The sequence below is a fragment of the Hypanus sabinus genome, chromosome 10 (assembly GCF_030144855.1).
Source record: "Hypanus sabinus isolate sHypSab1 chromosome 10, sHypSab1.hap1, whole genome shotgun sequence".
Taxonomy (NCBI): domain Eukaryota; kingdom Metazoa; phylum Chordata; class Chondrichthyes; order Myliobatiformes; family Dasyatidae; genus Hypanus; species Hypanus sabinus.
Genome location: NC_082715.1, coordinates 76,931,440 through 76,949,321, shown reverse-complemented (window position 1 = coordinate 76,949,321; position 17,882 = coordinate 76,931,440). Strand labels below are relative to the sequence as shown.

General features: G+C 41.3%; 1 protein-coding gene across 4 annotated transcripts in view; it reads right to left on the bottom strand.

The window, feature by feature from the left end:
- The window catches only part of LOC132400777 (signal-induced proliferation-associated 1-like protein 2), a 503,978-nt gene that overhangs the window by 226,428 nt on the left and 259,668 nt on the right, over nt 1-17,882 (bottom strand). For all 4 annotated transcript variants that reach the window (XM_059982129.1, XM_059982126.1, XM_059982128.1 and 1 more), the window contains 2 exons: nt 15,949-16,123; nt 8,851-8,954 (listed from right to left, as the gene is read on the bottom strand). In XM_059982129.1, coding sequence (XP_059838112.1) covers nt 8,851-8,954; nt 15,949-16,123 — 279 coding nt within the window. The remainder of the gene's footprint in view (nt 1-8,850; nt 8,955-15,948; nt 16,124-17,882) is intronic.

Sequence of the window (17,882 nt, the reverse complement as noted above, 5' to 3'; positions counted from 1 at the left end):
ACTAAAAAAAGCCATAAGGAGGGAAAAGATGAAATACAAAGGTAAGCTAGCCAGCTACACCCCAGGTTCTGAAAGAGGTAGCTGAACAGATTGTGGAGGCATTAGTAATGATCTTTCAAGACATCTCTTTCAAGAGATTTTGACATGGTTCCAGAGGACAGGAAATTGACAATGTCACTCCATTCTTCAAGGAAGGGAAGCAGAAGAAAGGAAATTATATGCCAGTTAGCCTGATCTCAGTGGACGGGAAGATGTTGAAATCAATTGTTAAGAATGAGGTTTCAGGATACTTGGAGGCACATGATAAAATGGGCCAGTCAGCATGGCTTACTTAAGGGAAAATCTTGGCTGACAAATCTGTTGGAATTCTTTGAGGTAATAACAAGCAGATTAGACTGGGAAAAATCAGTGGATGTTGTGTACTTGGATTTTCAAAAAGTCTTTGACAAGGTGCCACACGGGGCTTCTTAACAAGATAAGAGCCTATGGTATTACTGGAAAGATACTAGCATGGATAGAGCTTTGGAAGGAAAAGAGTGGAAATAAAGAAAGCCTTTTCTGATTGATGTTGGTGACTAGTGTTCTGCAAGGGTCAGTATTAGCACCACTTCTTTATATGTTGTATGTCAACGATTTGGATGAAGGAATTGAAAGTTTTATGGTGAGGTTTGCAGACAATACAAAGATAGAAGGAGAGGGAGGTAGTGTTGAGGAAGCAGGGAGGCTGCATAAGGACTTGGATAGAGTAGGAGAATGGGTAAAGAAGTGGCAGATGGAACATAGTGTCAGGACGTGTATGGTTATTCACTTTGGTAGAAGGAATAAAAGTGTAAATTATTTTATAAACATGGAGAAAATTCAAAAATCTGAAGTGCAAACGGATTTGGGATTCCTCGTACAAGATGCCCTCAATGTTAATCTGCAGGTTGAGTTGGTGGTGAGGAAGGCAAATGCAATTTTAGCATTCATTTTGAGAGTACTAAAATGTAAAAACAAGGATGTACTACAGATTCTTTATAAGGCCTCAGTTAGAGCATTCTGAGCAGTTTTAGGCCCTTTATCTAAGAAAGATTGTGCTGATGTTCGAATAGATTCAAAGTTGGTTCATAATGATTCCAGGATTAAAAGACTTATCATATGAGGAACATTTGAAGGCTCTGGCCCTGTCATCATTATCATTATTATGTGCCATGTTGTATGGTGTGGGCAATCATGGTTTTCTTCTTGCCAGTGTCCTTAAAAGACAGTTGACCTCAGCCATTTAATCCTCTTCAGAGATTGTCTGCCTTGTGTCAGTAGTTGCATAATCAGGACTTGTTATATGCACCAGCTGCTCACAGACCACAAGACATAGGGAGAAGAAATTGGCCATTTGGCACACTGAGTCTGCCTCGTCATTCAATCATGGCTGATTCTCTTTTTCCCTCTCCTCAGCCCCAATCCCCGGCCTTTTCCCTGTAATATTTGATGCCATGTCCAATCAAGAACGTATTAAGTTCTGCTTTAAATACATCCAACAACCTGGTTTCCACAGCTGCCTGTGCTAACAAATTCCACAAATTCACCACACACTGGATAAAGAAATTTTTTCGTATCTCTGTTTTAAATGGACAACCCTCTGTCCTGAGGCTGTGCCCTCTTGACCTAGACTCCCCCACCATGGGAAAGATCCTTTCCACATCTACTGTCATGGTCTTTCAACATTCAAAAATTTTCATAGAGATCCACCCTCATCCTTCTAAATGCCAGTGAGTACAGACCCAGAACCATGAAGTACGATGAACCTTTCATTCCTGAAATCATCCTCTGTGAACCACCTCTGGACCCTCTCCAATGCCAGCACATCTTTTCTTAGATGAGGAACTAAAAACAGTTCACAATACTCAAGTTGAGGCCCCACCAGTGCTTTATAAAGCCTCAGCATCACATCCCTGCTCTTGTATTCTGGACATCTTGAAATGAATGCTAACATTGCAATTTCCTTCCTCACCATCAACTCAACTTGCAAGTTAACCTTTAGAGTGTTCTGCACAAGGTCTCCCAAGTTCCTTTTCATCTCAGAGTTTTGAATTTTCTCCCTGTTTACAAAACAGTCTGCACATATATTTCTACTACCAAAGTGCATGACCATGCATTTTCCAGCATTGTATTTCATTTGCCACTTTCTTTCCCATTCTCCTAATCTGCCTAAGTCCTTCTGCAGCCTACCTGTTTCCTCAACACTGCCTGCCCCTCCACCAATCTTTGTAACATCAGCAAACCTGGCAACAAAACCATCTACTTCATCATCTAAAGTACTGATATACAGCTGTCATGAATGTGAAGCAACTCTGAGGGGCCGAAGGGTACAAAGTCACCCCCTCCTTTTTGAGAATCACAAGATCGCTATTAATTCGGGTCTGGGACCCAGGAAATGAGAGACACGCAGAATACACAAGATTTGGAATGTGTCCTGGCCTCAGTGGAACGGAATCACTGATAACAGCCATTGTTTCTTGGAGATGGAACTGTGTATTGAGTACTGTACTATTCATTGAAAACCCTCAGGGGACAACCAGAGTGGTCTGGTTGAGGGATTGCATCATCCCAACCTGATTGACATCTGAGACCCCGTGAGTAAGGATAAAAGAGGGTCTGGGGAACAACCCCTTTAGACGCACCCGGAGAAATGCTAGAAATCCCGTGACAGCGTTTGATAGCGAAAAGCCGGTGGGGGCTCATGTATGTCCTCCCTTGTCTGGGGTGGCGGGCTCACCACGGAAGAACGGTTTAGCTAAAGGAGAGGCCACAAGTGAACAGCCACGACAACGGGATTCCTGACGGATCGAAATCATAAAGGAAAGCCGGCAAGTTTTTCTCCAAATCTCTCTCTCTCCAACCATTGCAACACAGCGGTCCTCAACGGCTGCAGCCTGCATGAACTGAGTGAACTTTATATTTCTATCGGACAACACATTATCCCCTAGACAATGATAGAGCTTATTTCTTACTGATTATTATTATACCCGCACTTTTAGATTTAGTATTGACGATGTATATTATCTGTATATTTGCATTGATATTATTTTTGTGTATTTTTACTAATAAATACTGTTAAAAATAGCATCATCAGACTTCAACGGACCTCTCTATCTTTGCTGGTAAGTGATCCAGTTACGGGGTTCGTAACACAGCATAAAAAGAAGTGGTCCTAACATCTACCCCTATGGAACATACTAGTCACTGGTAGCCAACCAAAAAAGGATCCTTTTATTTCCACTCACTGCCTCCCCCAATCAGCCAATACCCTAACATGCCAGTAAATTTACTGTAACTCCACAGGCTCTTAACTTGTTTAGCAGCCTCATGTGTGGCACCTTGTCAAAGGCCTTCTGAAAATCCAAAATGCCCATCCGTTACATCACTTTATCTTTCCTACTTCTAATCTCCTCAAAGAATTCCAACAGGTTCAATTTTTCCTTAAGGAAACCTTGCTGACTTTGTACTATCTTGTTCTGTATGACCAATTACTCCATAACCTCATCCTTAACAATTGACTCCAACACCTTTCCAACCACTGAGGTCAGGCTAACTGGTCTACAATTTCCTTTCTGTAAAAGAGTAGAGTGGCATTTGCAATTTTCCAGTCCTCTGCCATCATGCCAGAATTCAATGATGTTTGAAAGATCATTTTAATGCCTCCATAAAATCTACTAATACCTCTTTCAGAACCCCATGAAGCAGTTCATCTGTCCAGGTGACTTAAGTACCCTTAGCTCTTTCAGCTTTTTGAGCACTTTCTGCCTTGTGATAGTAACTGCACTCACTTCACTTCCCTTCCCTCACTTTCTTCAGCATCTGGCGGTCCTATATCCAATCTCATCTCTCTCTTGATTTTTACATTCTCAAAAAAGTTTTTACTATTCACTTTGATATTGTCTGCTAGCTTGCTTTCATATTCTATCTTCTCCCTCCTAATGATTTTTTAAATTGCTCTCTGTAGGTTTTTAAAAAGCTTCCCAATCTTCAATCTTCTCACTAATTTTTGCTTTGTTGTATGCCCTCTTTTTTTGCTTTTACAATAGCTTTGACTTCCCTGGTCAGCCACAGTTGTACTATTTTGCCATTTGAGTATTTCTTCATCTTTGGAATACACATGTCCTGTACCTTCCTCATTTTTCCCAGGAACTTATGCCACTGCTGCTCTGCTGTCATCCCTGCCAGCATCTCCTTCCAACTTATTTTAGCCAGCTTCTCTCTCATATCAAAGTAATTTTCTTTACTGAAATACTGCTATGTTAGACTTTACTTTCTTCCTATCAAATTTCAAGTTGAACTCAATCATATTGTGATCACTGCCTCCTAAGGATTCTTTTACCTTAAGCTCCCTAATCACCCCTGATTCTTTACATAACACCCAATCCACTATAGCTGATCCCCTTGTAGGCTGGCTTACTGACAAACTGCTCTAAAAAGCCATCTCACAGGCAATCAACAAACTCACTCTCAAGATTCATTACCAGCCTGATTTTCCCAATTAACCTGCATGTTGAAATCTCCTATGACTATCGTAATCTTGCCCTTTGACAAGCCTTTTCTATTTCCTGTTGTAATCTGTGGTCCACATCCCAGCTACTACTGGGAGGCCTGTATATAACTGCCATCAGGGTCCTTTTACCCTTGCAATTTCTTAAATTAACACACAAGGATTCAACATCTTCCAATCCAATGTCACATCTTTCTACTGAGTTGATGCCATTCCTTACCAACAGAGTCACACCACCCCCTCTGCCTACCTTCCTATCTCTCTGATACACTGTGTAACCTTGGACATTCTGCTCCCAATTACAACCATCCTTCAGCCACAATTCAGTGATGACCACAACATCATATGTGACAATCTGTAACAGTACAAGATCATCCACCTTATTTCTTACACACTGTTCACTGAGATATAACACTGAGAATTGTATTTGCTACCCTTTTTGATTTTGCATTAGACCACCTACCACATTCTTCTGTGGCTTCATGTGACCCTGATCAGGGGCTAAGCAGGTACAGCATCTTGCCCAAGGGTGACCTTCAAGCTAGTGAAGGAAAGGAGCACCTAATACCTCTTTTGTAGATACATACCTCCACTCCACCACCCATCAGTCTGTATTTGCTGGAATTTAGAGGAATGAGGGGTGATCTCATTGAAACCTATCGAATGTTTAAAGGCCTAGATAGAGTGGATGTGGAGAGGAGTTTTCCTATAGTGGAGGAGTCTAGAACTAGAGGGCACAACCTCAAAATAGAGGGACATCCATTTAGAACAGAGATAAGGATGAATTTCTTTGGCCAGAGGCTGTTGTGGAGTCCAGGTCATTGAGTTATTTAAGGCTAAGGTTGATAAATTATTGGTTAGGGTGTGAAAGTTTATGAGAGAAGGCAGAAGAATGACGTTGAGGGGGAAGTGAATCAGCCATGATCAAATGGCAGAGCTAAATGGGCTGAATGGCCTAATTCTGTTCCAATGTTTTATGGTCTTATATATGTTACCATATACAACTCTGAGATTCATTTCCTTGCTAGCATACTCAATAAATTCAATAAAAATAATAGAATCAATGAAAGACCCAACCAATAGGGTGGACAGCCAGTCTACAAACAGTATTGCAACGTTCTCCCCCCCTCCCCCGGTTCTCAGTGGAGCCTCCTTGTATGAGGTTGCTAACTAGAGAATGATATCTGCTCTCACACCTATTAACAACTGAATTGTGACTGTCTACACTAGTCTATTGTACTATACAGTAGATTTGTAGGGCCACATGCTGACGGCCTATAGACTCTCCGAATTAGGTAGATCTATCAGTTTAGTCAGTTTAAAGCTACCTTACTTCATTTCAGTTATATGATAATCTAGTATTTGCTCTTCTGAATTGTAGTACTAAATAAAGGAATTAGTCTAGTTGCACACCATTTTCCTCCCACTGATATCCTTAAATAGATATGTTGCTCAGTGGCATTCACTTTCAGTACATCTATCAATGACACAAAAACAAAGCCACTGAAAATTGATTTGCAATAATTTCAGTGAGCAGCTCACTAAAGAAATTTTAAATGCAATTCCCTTTTGACCCATATTGGTTCAACAGTAGGGGCAATTTACTTCCAAGTAAAAATATATTACTTAAGAATTTATTGATATACTAATGAGAGGGGATTTTTTAAAAAAAAGTCTTTTCCCCTTCTTTTGTTGAATGGTAAAATATTAGATTTAACAAGAATCCAGAATCAACCAATAAGATAAAATGGAAAGGTGATATAACAGCGCAGCAGTTTGCACCACACTTTAAGAGGGCTAACTATAAGATCGAGTTTCATCTCCACTGATGGTGTAAGGAGTTTCCACATTCTCTCTGTGACCACATAGGTTTCCTCCCGCATTTGAAAAGATGTACAGCTAGATTTAATAAGTTGTAAGCAAGCTGTGCCGTCACAAGAAGTGTGTTGACTCTCCTGGACTGCCTAGCACAATCGTCACTGATTTGATTTGATGCAAATGATGCTTTTTACGGTATGTTTCGATGTACATGTGACAATAAAACTTTCTATTTGTAATCAAAAAATTTACTCAGTAGAATCTTTCAAGGAGACAACCAGCTTAACAATCTCACAACAACGATCTGGTGTGGTGGTGCATCACTGACTTATTTTGGCACCAAGCCACACAAAGAGCTACAAGGACCAAAAAGCTGCTCACCCACTTTAGTGATAATCTCTTAGATGAGAGAAAAGCAAAGTGACTCAGGGAAAAAAATCTAGATCTTAGGGCCTTTGTAGCTGAAGGCATATTACTGATAATTAGGCTATAAATAGTTCAAGGAGGTAGAAATCTTGGAAAAAGACATGTACATCTCCACATCGAAGTTACCCTAAGGAGCAAGTATGGCGAAGTCCAAGAGCCATCTTGCTTTCTTATTTCTTGGCTAGCAAAAAATGCAAATGGAATATAAATAGTAAAATTAAATGGAGTACATCAGGAACTGATATAATGACTTTGGTATGTAGATTGGATATTCTATGGTAATTAAGTAGTGCCTATCTGAATTAAAAACAGTCACTCAGCAAAATATGAATAATGCATCAGTTTAAGCCCAGAGTTCCAACACTTACAAAATTTGCTCAAGTGTTTTAGAAGCCTTTGATGCATTTATCATTAACATTACCTAGTATTGAGTAAAACTAGAAATAGCACCTAAATCATGTTTTATAAAGATTTTTGCATTAATTTTTTAAGTCAAGCATTCTCTCCAAGTAATTTTTCTGAGCATATTGCATTACTTCATGGGTAACAGATCCTTTGGCTCAGTCCAACAAGCTAAAGGATACTCAAGTTACTCAGCCTATCACTACTCGGGCAGTCTAAAGTAGAGCATCTGGGTTAATTGTGTACAGTTTTGGTCTCCAGGGTTAAGGAAGGACATCCTGGCTATAGAGGAAGTGCAGCATAGATTCACGAGGTTAATTCCTGGGATGTCCGGACTTTCTTACGCAGAGAGGTTAGACAGACTGGGCTTGTACACGCTGGAATTAAGGAGATTGAGAGGGGATCTGATTGCAACATATAAGATTATTAAGGGATTGGACAAGATAGAGGCAGGAAATATGTTCCAGATGCTGGGAGAGTCCAGTACCAGAGGGCATGGTTTGAGAATAAGTGGTAGGTCATTTAGGACAGAGTTAAGGAAAAACTTCTTCTCCCAGAGAGTGTGGGGGTCTGGAATGCACTGCCTCTGGATGCTTTCAAGAAGGAGCTAGATAGGTATCTTATGGATAGGGTAATCAAGGGATATGGGGACAAGGCAGGAACCAGGTATTGATAGTAGATGATCAGCCATGATCTCAGAATGGCGGTGCAGGCTCTAAGGGCCAAATGGTCTACTTCTGCACCTATTGTCTATTGTCTATAAATATAGCACCTTAAAATCACCCAAACCATTTGAAAACAGCAAACAGATTAAACCAAGAAGCAAACCTCAACTTCCTATATTATAGGGAGGCATAGTAGCATAGAGTTTAGCATAATCGTTTTATTGCATTCGGGATCACCAATCAGGGTTAATTTCTCACCACTAGCTATAAGAAGTTTGTACGTTCTCCCCATGGCCATAGGCTTCCTCTGGGTGCTCTGGTTTCCTCCCACATTCTAAAGACGTAGGGTTAGGGTTAGGGCTAGTGAGTTGTGGGAATGCTATGTTGGTGCTGGAAGCATGACTACTCTTGTGGTCTACCCCAGCACATCCTCAGACTCTGTCAGTTGTTGACACAAATGACACATTTCACTGTGTGTTTCAAAGTCTATGTAAAAATAAAATTAATTTTATATAGTTTAATTGAATTTTGCTTTGTCAACTGAGACATCAGGAAAAACAAGACTCATAGTGAAGTAAAATCTTGATTGCACATTCTTGCAGCAAAACTCCATTATACAACAGTGTTGTAATCAAGTAAAATATATTACTGGATAAATTATAAAAGTGTGACAGTACTGAGTACAAAGCATGCCTCAAGCATTGGAAGTAAATCTTCATCTATGGTGCTCTGCAGGAAAGAACAAAGTTGTTAAACTATAGCACCGAATAAGTTTAAAATACAGATATTGCAGGATCTTGAACCAATGTTAATGCACCGACTAAAGTTGAATTGGTACCTCCGAATTTATTTCTAAAAATTCTGGGGAAAATAAGACTACTGCATTGCTGCAATCTGTAAAATACAAGAATGTAACATAGTGCTGTAGGTAAAAAAAAACAACAAAATTTACCTTGCAATTGAAACTATGAGCTTTTCTACTGATGTTACATCTGACATCAGTAACTCACGTACCTGTTGTCTGTTGTTGGGTGTGTATGGAAGCATCGTTGATACATGGAACATGATTTCATAATCCTTATATGTAGTGTAGAGAGAATGGGTCCCCGTGGAGTCAGCTAAAATATGAAAACAAAAAGGCGATTTTAAAATGTTTGGAAAATGATCACAATTACTTGCAATAATCCCTATGTCAAGGATGTGTTGGAGGGACAAGGCTTTATGTTCAATAACGTAAGAGATGGGAGTGTTGAGGAATGGGAATAGTCCCATTTTTTCCTCTAGTCAACTCAAGCAAAAGCAGAATAAATCATGAAAAGTGAAAAGGAACAAAAATAATGGTAGATTTCAGAAATGAACAGAGATACTGAAGCAACACACACAAAATGCTGGTGGAACGCAGCAGGCCAGGCAGCATCTATAGGAAGAAGTACAGTGGATGTTTCGGGCCAAGACCCTTCGTTAGGATACTAAAAATACTCATCAGAAGAGTCAGCATTTGTGGAGAACAAAATGGTCAGAGTTTCAGGTTTTTCATCAGAAAGAATCACCTTTGATCCAAACTGTATATGAATTTGATCATGAATATCTGCACATGTATACCAAATAAAGTAGCCACTGAGTATATCAAGATGTGGTTCTGGCAACGGAGATCTCCACTGCATAGTTCCCTCCAATCCATTACTTAGCTATGCTGCTCCAGCCCCTTTTATGCCAGGACCTTCAATCTCGATGACCATCCTATTATGCAGTGTTTTATCAAATAGAAAGTCTAAGCATAACATATGAACAGCATGTGGCCTTCTGCTACTTCGTTAAAAGATAGTACGTTTGCCAATATGTGCCCTTAGGACAAAAGCATGCCAGCTTTTTGTATTCAATCCACAGTTGTTGAAGTAACTGCTAGTAACTGCAGTGGACTAAGCATGCATCTTTGAGGTGCACCAGTGTTGATTGTCAATGAGATGCTATTTCCAATTCACACTGTGTCCTGCTGGTGAGGAAGTTAAGGATCCAGTTGCATAGAGAGGCCCTAAATTTGGAGCTTGTTGATTAGAACTGAGGCTGATTGTGTTGAACACTGAGCTATAATCAATAAACAACAAGCTGACATTGGTATTGCTATTGTCCAGCTGATCCAAGGCTGAGTGAAGGGCCAATAAGATTGAATCCACTGTAGATCTATTGTGGAGATAGGCAAAGTGCAGCAGGTCCAAGTCCTTGATTAGGCTGGAATTGACAATTGCTATGATTCGGAGCAAGAAGACTGAGTGAACGGCTGATTTCCTGAGCAAAGGCAGTTTTACTACTCGGAGTGAAGAAGAGAGACGAGATTGCGCAGGTGCATGACATCAGGCAGTAGAGCGCAATAGGTTTAAAAAGTAGACCGCCATATCCAGTGGGCTGCGGAGTGAGAGGCAGCAGAATGATAGGGCTTTGGCTCAACAGGCTGAGCTGGTAACGGGTCGAGGCGAGGTAGGTTTACCTGTGTTACCTGAGGAAAGGAGGAAGTATGTGTGTGAGGCCAGTTTTCTGTGCTCGGTGTCAGATGTGGGGGGTCCTGGAGTCTCCCAGCCTCCTGGACAGCCGTATCTGCACCCAGTGTGTCGAGCTGCAGCTCCTAAGGGACTGTGTTAGGGAACTGGAGATGCAGCTTGATGACCTTCGCCTGGTCAGGGAGAGCGAGGAAGTGGTAGAAAGGAGTTATAGGCAGGTGGTCACACCGGGGCCACAGGAGACAGACAAGTGGGTCACAGTCAGGAAGGGGAAGGGGAAGAGTCAGGAACTAGAGAGTACCCCTGTGGCCACGCCTCTGGCTCAGAGTCTGACCCTGAGGCTCAGAAGGGTAGGGAAAGGAAGAGGAAGGCAGTAGTGATAGGGGACTCTATAGTTAGGGGGTCAGACTAGCAATTCTGCGGATGCAGGAAACAAACTCGGATGGTAGCTTCCCCTCCAGGTGCCAGGGTCCGGGATGCTTCAGATTGTGTCCGAGATATCCTGCAGTGGGAGGGAGAACAGCCAGAGGTCATGGTACACATTGGTACCAATGACATAGGTAGGAAAAGAGAAGAGGTTATGACAAAAGACTACAGGGAGTTAGGAAAGAAGTTGAGAAGCAGGACCGCAAAGGTAGTAATCTCTGGATTACTGCCTGTGCCACACAACAGTGAGAATAGGAATAGAATGAGGTGAAGGATAAATGTGTGGTTAAGGGATTCGAGCAGGTGGCAGGGATTCAGATTTCTGGATCATTGGGACCTCTGTTGGGACAGGTGTGACCTGTACAAAAAGGACGGGTTGCACTTGAATCCCAGGGGGACCAATATCCTGGTGGGGAGGTTTGCTAAGGCTACTGGGGAGAGTTTAAACTAGAATTGTTGGGGGTGGGAACCGAACTGAAGAGATTGGGAAAGAGGAGGTTGGCTCACAAATAGAGAAAGCTTGTAGACAGTGCGAGAGGGAGGATAGGCAGGTGATAGAGATGGGATGCGCTCAGACCAAAGGTTTGAGATGTGTCTATTTTAACGCAAGGAGTGTTGTGAACAAAGCAGATGAGAGTGTGGATCAGTAATGGAGCTATGATGTGGTGGCCATTACAGAGACCTGGATGGCTCAGGGACAGGAATGGGTACTTCAAGTGCCGGGTTTTAGATGTTTCAGAAAGGACAGGGAGGGAGGCAAAAGAGGTGGGGGCGTGGCACTGTTGATCAGAGATAGTGTCACGGCTGCAGAAAAGGTGGACGTCATGGAGGGATTGTCTACGGAGTCTCTGTGGGTGGAGGTTAGGAACAGGAAGGGGTCAATAACTTTACAGGGTGTTTTTTTTATAGGCCACCCAACAGTAACAGGGATATGGAGGAGCAGACAGGGAAACACATCCTGGAAAGGTTTAATAATAACAGAGTTGTTGTGATGGGAGATTTAAATTTCCCAAATATCTATTGGCATCTCCCTAGAGAGAGGGGTTTAGATGGGGTGGAGTTTGTTAGGATTGTGCAGGAAGGTTTCTTGACACAATATGCAGATAAGCCTACAAGAGGAGAGGCTGCACTTGATTTGGTATTGGGAAATGAACCAGGTCAGGTGTCAGATCTCTCAGTGGAAGAGCATTTTGGAGATAGTGATCATAATTCTATCTCCCTTACAATAGCATTGGAGGGAGATAAGAACAGACAAATTAGAAAACCATTTAATTGGAGCAAGGGGGAATTATGAGACTATCAGGCAGGAAATTGGAAGCTTAAATTGGAAACAAATGTTCTCAGGGAAAAGTACGGAAGAAATGTGGTAAATATTCAGGGGATATTTGTGTGGAGTTCTGTATTGGTACATTCCAATGAGACAGGGAAGTTATGGTAGGGTACAGGAACCGTGGTGTACAAAGGCTGTAATAAATCTAGTCAAGAAGAAAAGCTTACAAAAGGTTCAGAGAGCTTGGTAATGTTAGAGATCTAGAAGATTATGAGGCTAATAGGAAGGAGCTTAAGAAGGAAATTAGGAGAGTCAGAAGGGGCCATGAGAAGGCCTTGGCGGGCAGGATTAAGGAAAATACCAAGGCATTCTACGAGTATGTGAAGAGCAAGAGGATAAGACATGAAAAAATAGGACCTATCAAGCAAGTGTGACAGTGGAAAAGTGTGTATGGAACCAGAGGAAATAGCAGAGGTACTTAACAAATACTTTACTTCAGTATTCACTATGGAAAAGGATCTTGGTGATTGCAGTGATGACTTGCAGCAGACCAAAAAGCTCGAGTATGTAGATATTAAGTAAGGGGATGTGCTGGAGCTTTTGGAAAGCATCAAGTTAGATAAGTTGCTGGGACTGGATGAGATGTGCCCCAAGCTATTGTGGGAGGTGAGGGAGGAGATTACTGAGCCTCTGGCGATGATCTTTGCATCATCAATGGGGATGGGAGAGGTTCCGGAGGATTGAAGGATTGTGAATGTTGTTCCTTTATTTAAGAAAGGGAATGGAGAATAGACAGGAAATTATAGATCAGTGAGTCTTACCTCAGTGGTTGATAAGTTGATGGGGAAGATCCTGAGAGGCAGGATTTATGAACACTTGGAGAGGTATAATATGATTAGGAACAGTCAGCATGGCTTTGTCAAAGGCCTTACAAGCCTGATTGAATTTTTTGAGGATACGACTAAATACACATGAAGCTAGAGTAGTAGATGCAGTATCTATGGACTTCAGCAAGGCACTTGATAAGATACCCCCTGCAAGATTTATTTAGAAAGTGAGGAGGAATGGGATCCAAGGGGACATTGCTTTGTGGATCTAGAACTGGCTCATCCACAGAAGGCGAAGAGTGGTTGTATTCTGCATAGAGGTCGGTCACCAGTGGAGTGCCTCAGGGATCTGTTCTGGGACCCTTACTCTTCATGATTTTTATAATTGACCTGGATAATGAAATGAAAGGATGGGTTAGGAAGTTTGCTGATGACACAAAGGTTGGAAGTGTTGTGGATAGTGTGGAGGGCTGTCAGAGGTTACAGCAGGACATTGATAGGATGCAAAATTGGGCTGAGATGTGGCAAATGGAGTTCAACCCAGATAAGTGGTAAGTTGTTCATTTTGGTAGGTCAAATATGATGGCATAATATAGTATTAATGGTAAGACTCTTGGCAGTGTGGAGGATCAGAGGGATCTTGGAGTCCAAGTGCATAGGTTGCTCAAAGCTGCTGCGCAGGTTGACTCTGTGATTAAGAAGGCATATGTGTATTGGCCTTCATCAATCATGGAAATGAATTTAGGAGTCAAGAGGCAATGTTGCGGATATATAGGAACCTGGTCAGACCCCACTTGGAGTACTGTGCTCAGTTCTGGTCGCCTCACTACAGGAAGGATGTGGAAACCATAGAAAGGGTGCAGAGGAGATTTACAAGGATATTGCCTGGATTGGGGAGCATGCCTTAAGAGAATGGGTTGCGTGAACTCAGCCTTTTCTCCTTGGAGCAATGGTAGATGAGCGGTGACCTGATAGAGGTGTATAAGATGATAAGAGGCATTGATCATAGTCATAGGCTTTTTCCCAGGGCTGAAATGGTTGCCACAAGAGGACACAGGTTTAAGGTGGTGGGGTGTAGGTACAGAGGAGATGTCAAGGGTAAAGTTTTTACTCAGAGAGTGGTGAGTGTGTGGAATGGGCTGCCGGCAATGGTGGTAGAGGCTGATACGATAGGGTCTTTTAAAAGACTTTTGGATAGATACATGGAGCTTAGAAAAATAGAGAGCTGCAGGTAAGACTAGTAATTTCTAAGGTAGGGTCATGTTCAGCACAACTTAGTGGGCCGAAGGGCCTGTATTGTGCTGTAGGTTTTCTAATGTTTCTATGTTTAACCTCTCAAAGAATTCATCACACTAAATGTGAGTGCAACTGGGCGATAGTTGTTGAGGCAGCTCATCCTGATCTTCTTGGGCATTGATATCTTTGTCGCCCTTTTGAAGGATGTGGGACACTCTGACTGCAGCAGTGAGAGATTAAAGATGTCCTCGAACACTCCTGCTAGTTGCTGCACAGGTTTTCAATGCTCTATTAGGTACACCAAACAGGCCTGACATCTTGTTCAAAAATGTTCTGATGTTGAAGACGACGAGGGAAGGGGGAGGGATTTTTGGTTAAACCAGAACAAAAAAATTGGGTTTCATATCATCAAGTTGGAGGCTTAATACGGAATATTAGGTGCTGCTCCTCCACCCAGAGAGTGGTCTCATCACTCAGAAGAGGAGACCATGGACCGACAGGTCAGAATGGGAATGGGAACAGGAATTAAAATGGTTGGCCACCAAGAAATTACACTTTTAGCATAATTTCCAGCAACTGCAGAATTTTTGGTGTCCATCAAAGACCCTTAACCATGTAGGTCATGCCCTGTTCTTGCTACTACCATCAAACAGGAGGTACACCCATCACCAGATTGAAGAACAGTTGTTAACCTACAACCATAAGCCTCCTCAACCAACCTGGATACTACTACTCTGAACTCACTTTCAAGGACTCTTTATAACTCACATTCTCAGTATTATTTTTATTTGCACATTGGTTGTTTGTTAGTCTTTGTCTGTTAATGTATAGTTTTCAGAAAATTATATGGTATTTCTTTTATTCCTGCAAATGCCTGCAGGATGTTGAATCTTGAAGTAGCATACGGTAGCCTTGCTTATCAATTATGTTTCTGTTAACAACATAACATCTGTCATATGCTCTACTTTATCTTTTTCCATGGAGGCCTGACTTAAATTTTGCTACTCATATACTTGATGGCAATATATTTAGAATGTACTCAAATCATCTACACAGTAAAGCCTTCCCATTGTTTCATTATAATTTTGCATGTCATACCTTGATTTTGATTTACCTGATGTAGATGTGTTCTTACCCAACTGAAATTGGTCCATCCGCATTGACTATTTTTAGCGTGGCATTGTCTGTATCCTTTGCTATATTATGGTTGTTGTTTCTGAGGTGTGCTCCAATTCTGCAAAGCCGTTTTCCTTAATGGGCCAGAAATCTAACAATCAACTTTTGAATACACTTCGAAAACTTCTCCCTCGTTTTACTATTATGTTACTACTTTCCAATTCTATACTGGGATAGGCGAAGTTATCTATCATTACCACTCCATTTTTAAAATAAATGTCCCCAATTTGCCTGCAATGAGCTTTGCTATGCCCTCTTCTCAATGCGACCATCAAGCAGAAGGTACAGACGCCTTAGATCCCACACCACCTTCAAGCTCCTGAACCACATAGTCACCACTACTGTGAACTGATTCCATAACCTAGAAAATCACTTTCAAGTACTCTTTACAACTCCTGAGTTGTAGGCCTGCTCTGTTGGTGAGTAAAGTATGGCGACAATTATGGGCTGCCCAGCAAAATCCTCACTGACTTGATTTGACACAATTGACAAATTTCACAGTATGTTTCAAAATACATGTGGCAAGTAAAGCTAATTCTTAAATGTGCTTTTCAATAAATTGTTTGAAGCGCAATTCAGGATTTGAGGTCCCCTGTGGAAAACCCTCTTGTTCCCTCTCTCAACCAAGTAAAATATATAGAAAAATCAGTTTGCAAACAAACAGAAGGCAAAATTGGCTTACTTTTGTTGTCCAGCTGTGCTCTATATTTGCTGAAGCCTTTTAGTCTCACCCTGTGGCCAAGGAGATCAAGGAACTCTTCAAACACCGGGCTTCCTGTCTCATTGTTGTACATCTCTTCCTCAGTGCTTTGGCCTGCTTTACAGTAAAGGACTCCAACTTTATGCTGGAAGCTTAGCTGAAACAGAAATCATCATTTTAACAAATGACTGCCAGATACATGATTTCATGGATTATTACTAAATCTCAATCTCTCCAATTGCAGAATTCATTTTACTCAAAAACTCCAAGTTTCCATGCTATAAAGCAGAGGAAGCCAATCTAAGGCCTCCATCAACACCTTCAAACATCAGTCTCTTTAAAGTAAATTTACTAGCAGAAAATATGTGAAAAGGCAGATAAACCTATACTTATACAATGCCTTTCACAAACTGATGAAGTTCCAATAGTTTCTAGCCAATTAAGTATTTTTGAGATGCAACCACTCTTCAACCAGAAAACATGTCAACCAGTTTCTGCAGAGTGAGAATTGATTACTTTGTGCCAAAGCTTGTGGATGATACAAGGATAGGTGGAACGTTAGGTAGTACTGAGGAAGCAATGAGATTGCAGCAGGACTTAAGACAAATTGGAAGAATGGACAAAAAATTGGCAGATGGAATATAGTGTTGGAAAGTGTATGACAATGCATGTTGGTAAAAGGAACAATAGTGCAGACTATTATTTAAATATCGGGGTGCAGAGGGACTTAGCAGTCCTTGTGCAAGACTCTTCTAAGGTTAATTTACAGGTTGAGTCTGTGGTAAAGAAGTCAAATGCAATGTTGGTATTTATTTCAAGAGGAATGGAATATAAAAGCAAGGAGATAATGCTGAGCCTTTATAAGACACTAGTCTTGGACTTTCGTCAACAGTTTTGGGTCCCACATCTCAGAAAGGATGTGTTGTCATTGAAAAGAGTCCAGAGGAGGTTCATGAGGATGACTTCAAGAATAAAGAGTGCTTAGCAGCTTGAGCCTGTACTCATTGGAATTTAGAAGAATGGGGGGGGGGGGGGGGTGGCGGGAAGACCTAATTGAAACCTACCGAAAGTTGAAAGGAATAGATAGGATGGAAATGTAGAGGATGTTTCTTATGATGGGGGTATCTAGAACTAGAGGGTCCAGCCTCAAAATTGAGGGGAGACCATTTAAAACAGAGGTAAGGAGGAATTTTTTTAAGCCAGAGAGTAAGTAGTGAATCCATGGAATGTTCTGCCACAGACTGTGGTGGAGGCCAAGTCAGTGGGTATATTTAAGGCAGAAGTTGATCGTTTCCTGATTGAGTCTGGGCATCAAAGGATATGGCGAGAAGGCAGGTGTATGGGGTTGAATAGGAATCGGGATCAGCCATGATGGAATGGAGGAGCAGACTCGATGAGCTGAATAGCCTAATTCTGCTATGTCTTAAGGTCTTATTTTACTGAACAGCTATATAGTTACTCACAAAATTAGCAAAAACAAGTCCCTTCTTGATACAATTTAACACTTACAGATTTTAAAATACATTTGTTCCATGCCTTTTGTAAAAGGTTCAGCATCTATAAGTTTCACCTCCAAGTGAAAAGATTAAATCTCCTTCACTTGATTTTTTCCAATAATTTAGAGCAAGACTTCAAATGCAAAGTGAAGGACTACTGCAATGTTAAATGTGCCATGTCTGATTTGGAGAAGTTCATAAATGTTCTCAGTCTATCCTCCCAATATTTACCACTCAAATATTACTAATAAGATTACTTGCTCTTTCATCTCAGTGCTGTTTCTCAAAACATGCTGCGTACAATCTTTCAAGAGGAATTAAACTTCAAAACACCACTTTATTGCTTGTAAAGTACCTCAGAGCATCTTATGGTCACTAAAGACACCTAAAAACATAAACCATTTTTCCCACAAGATCCTC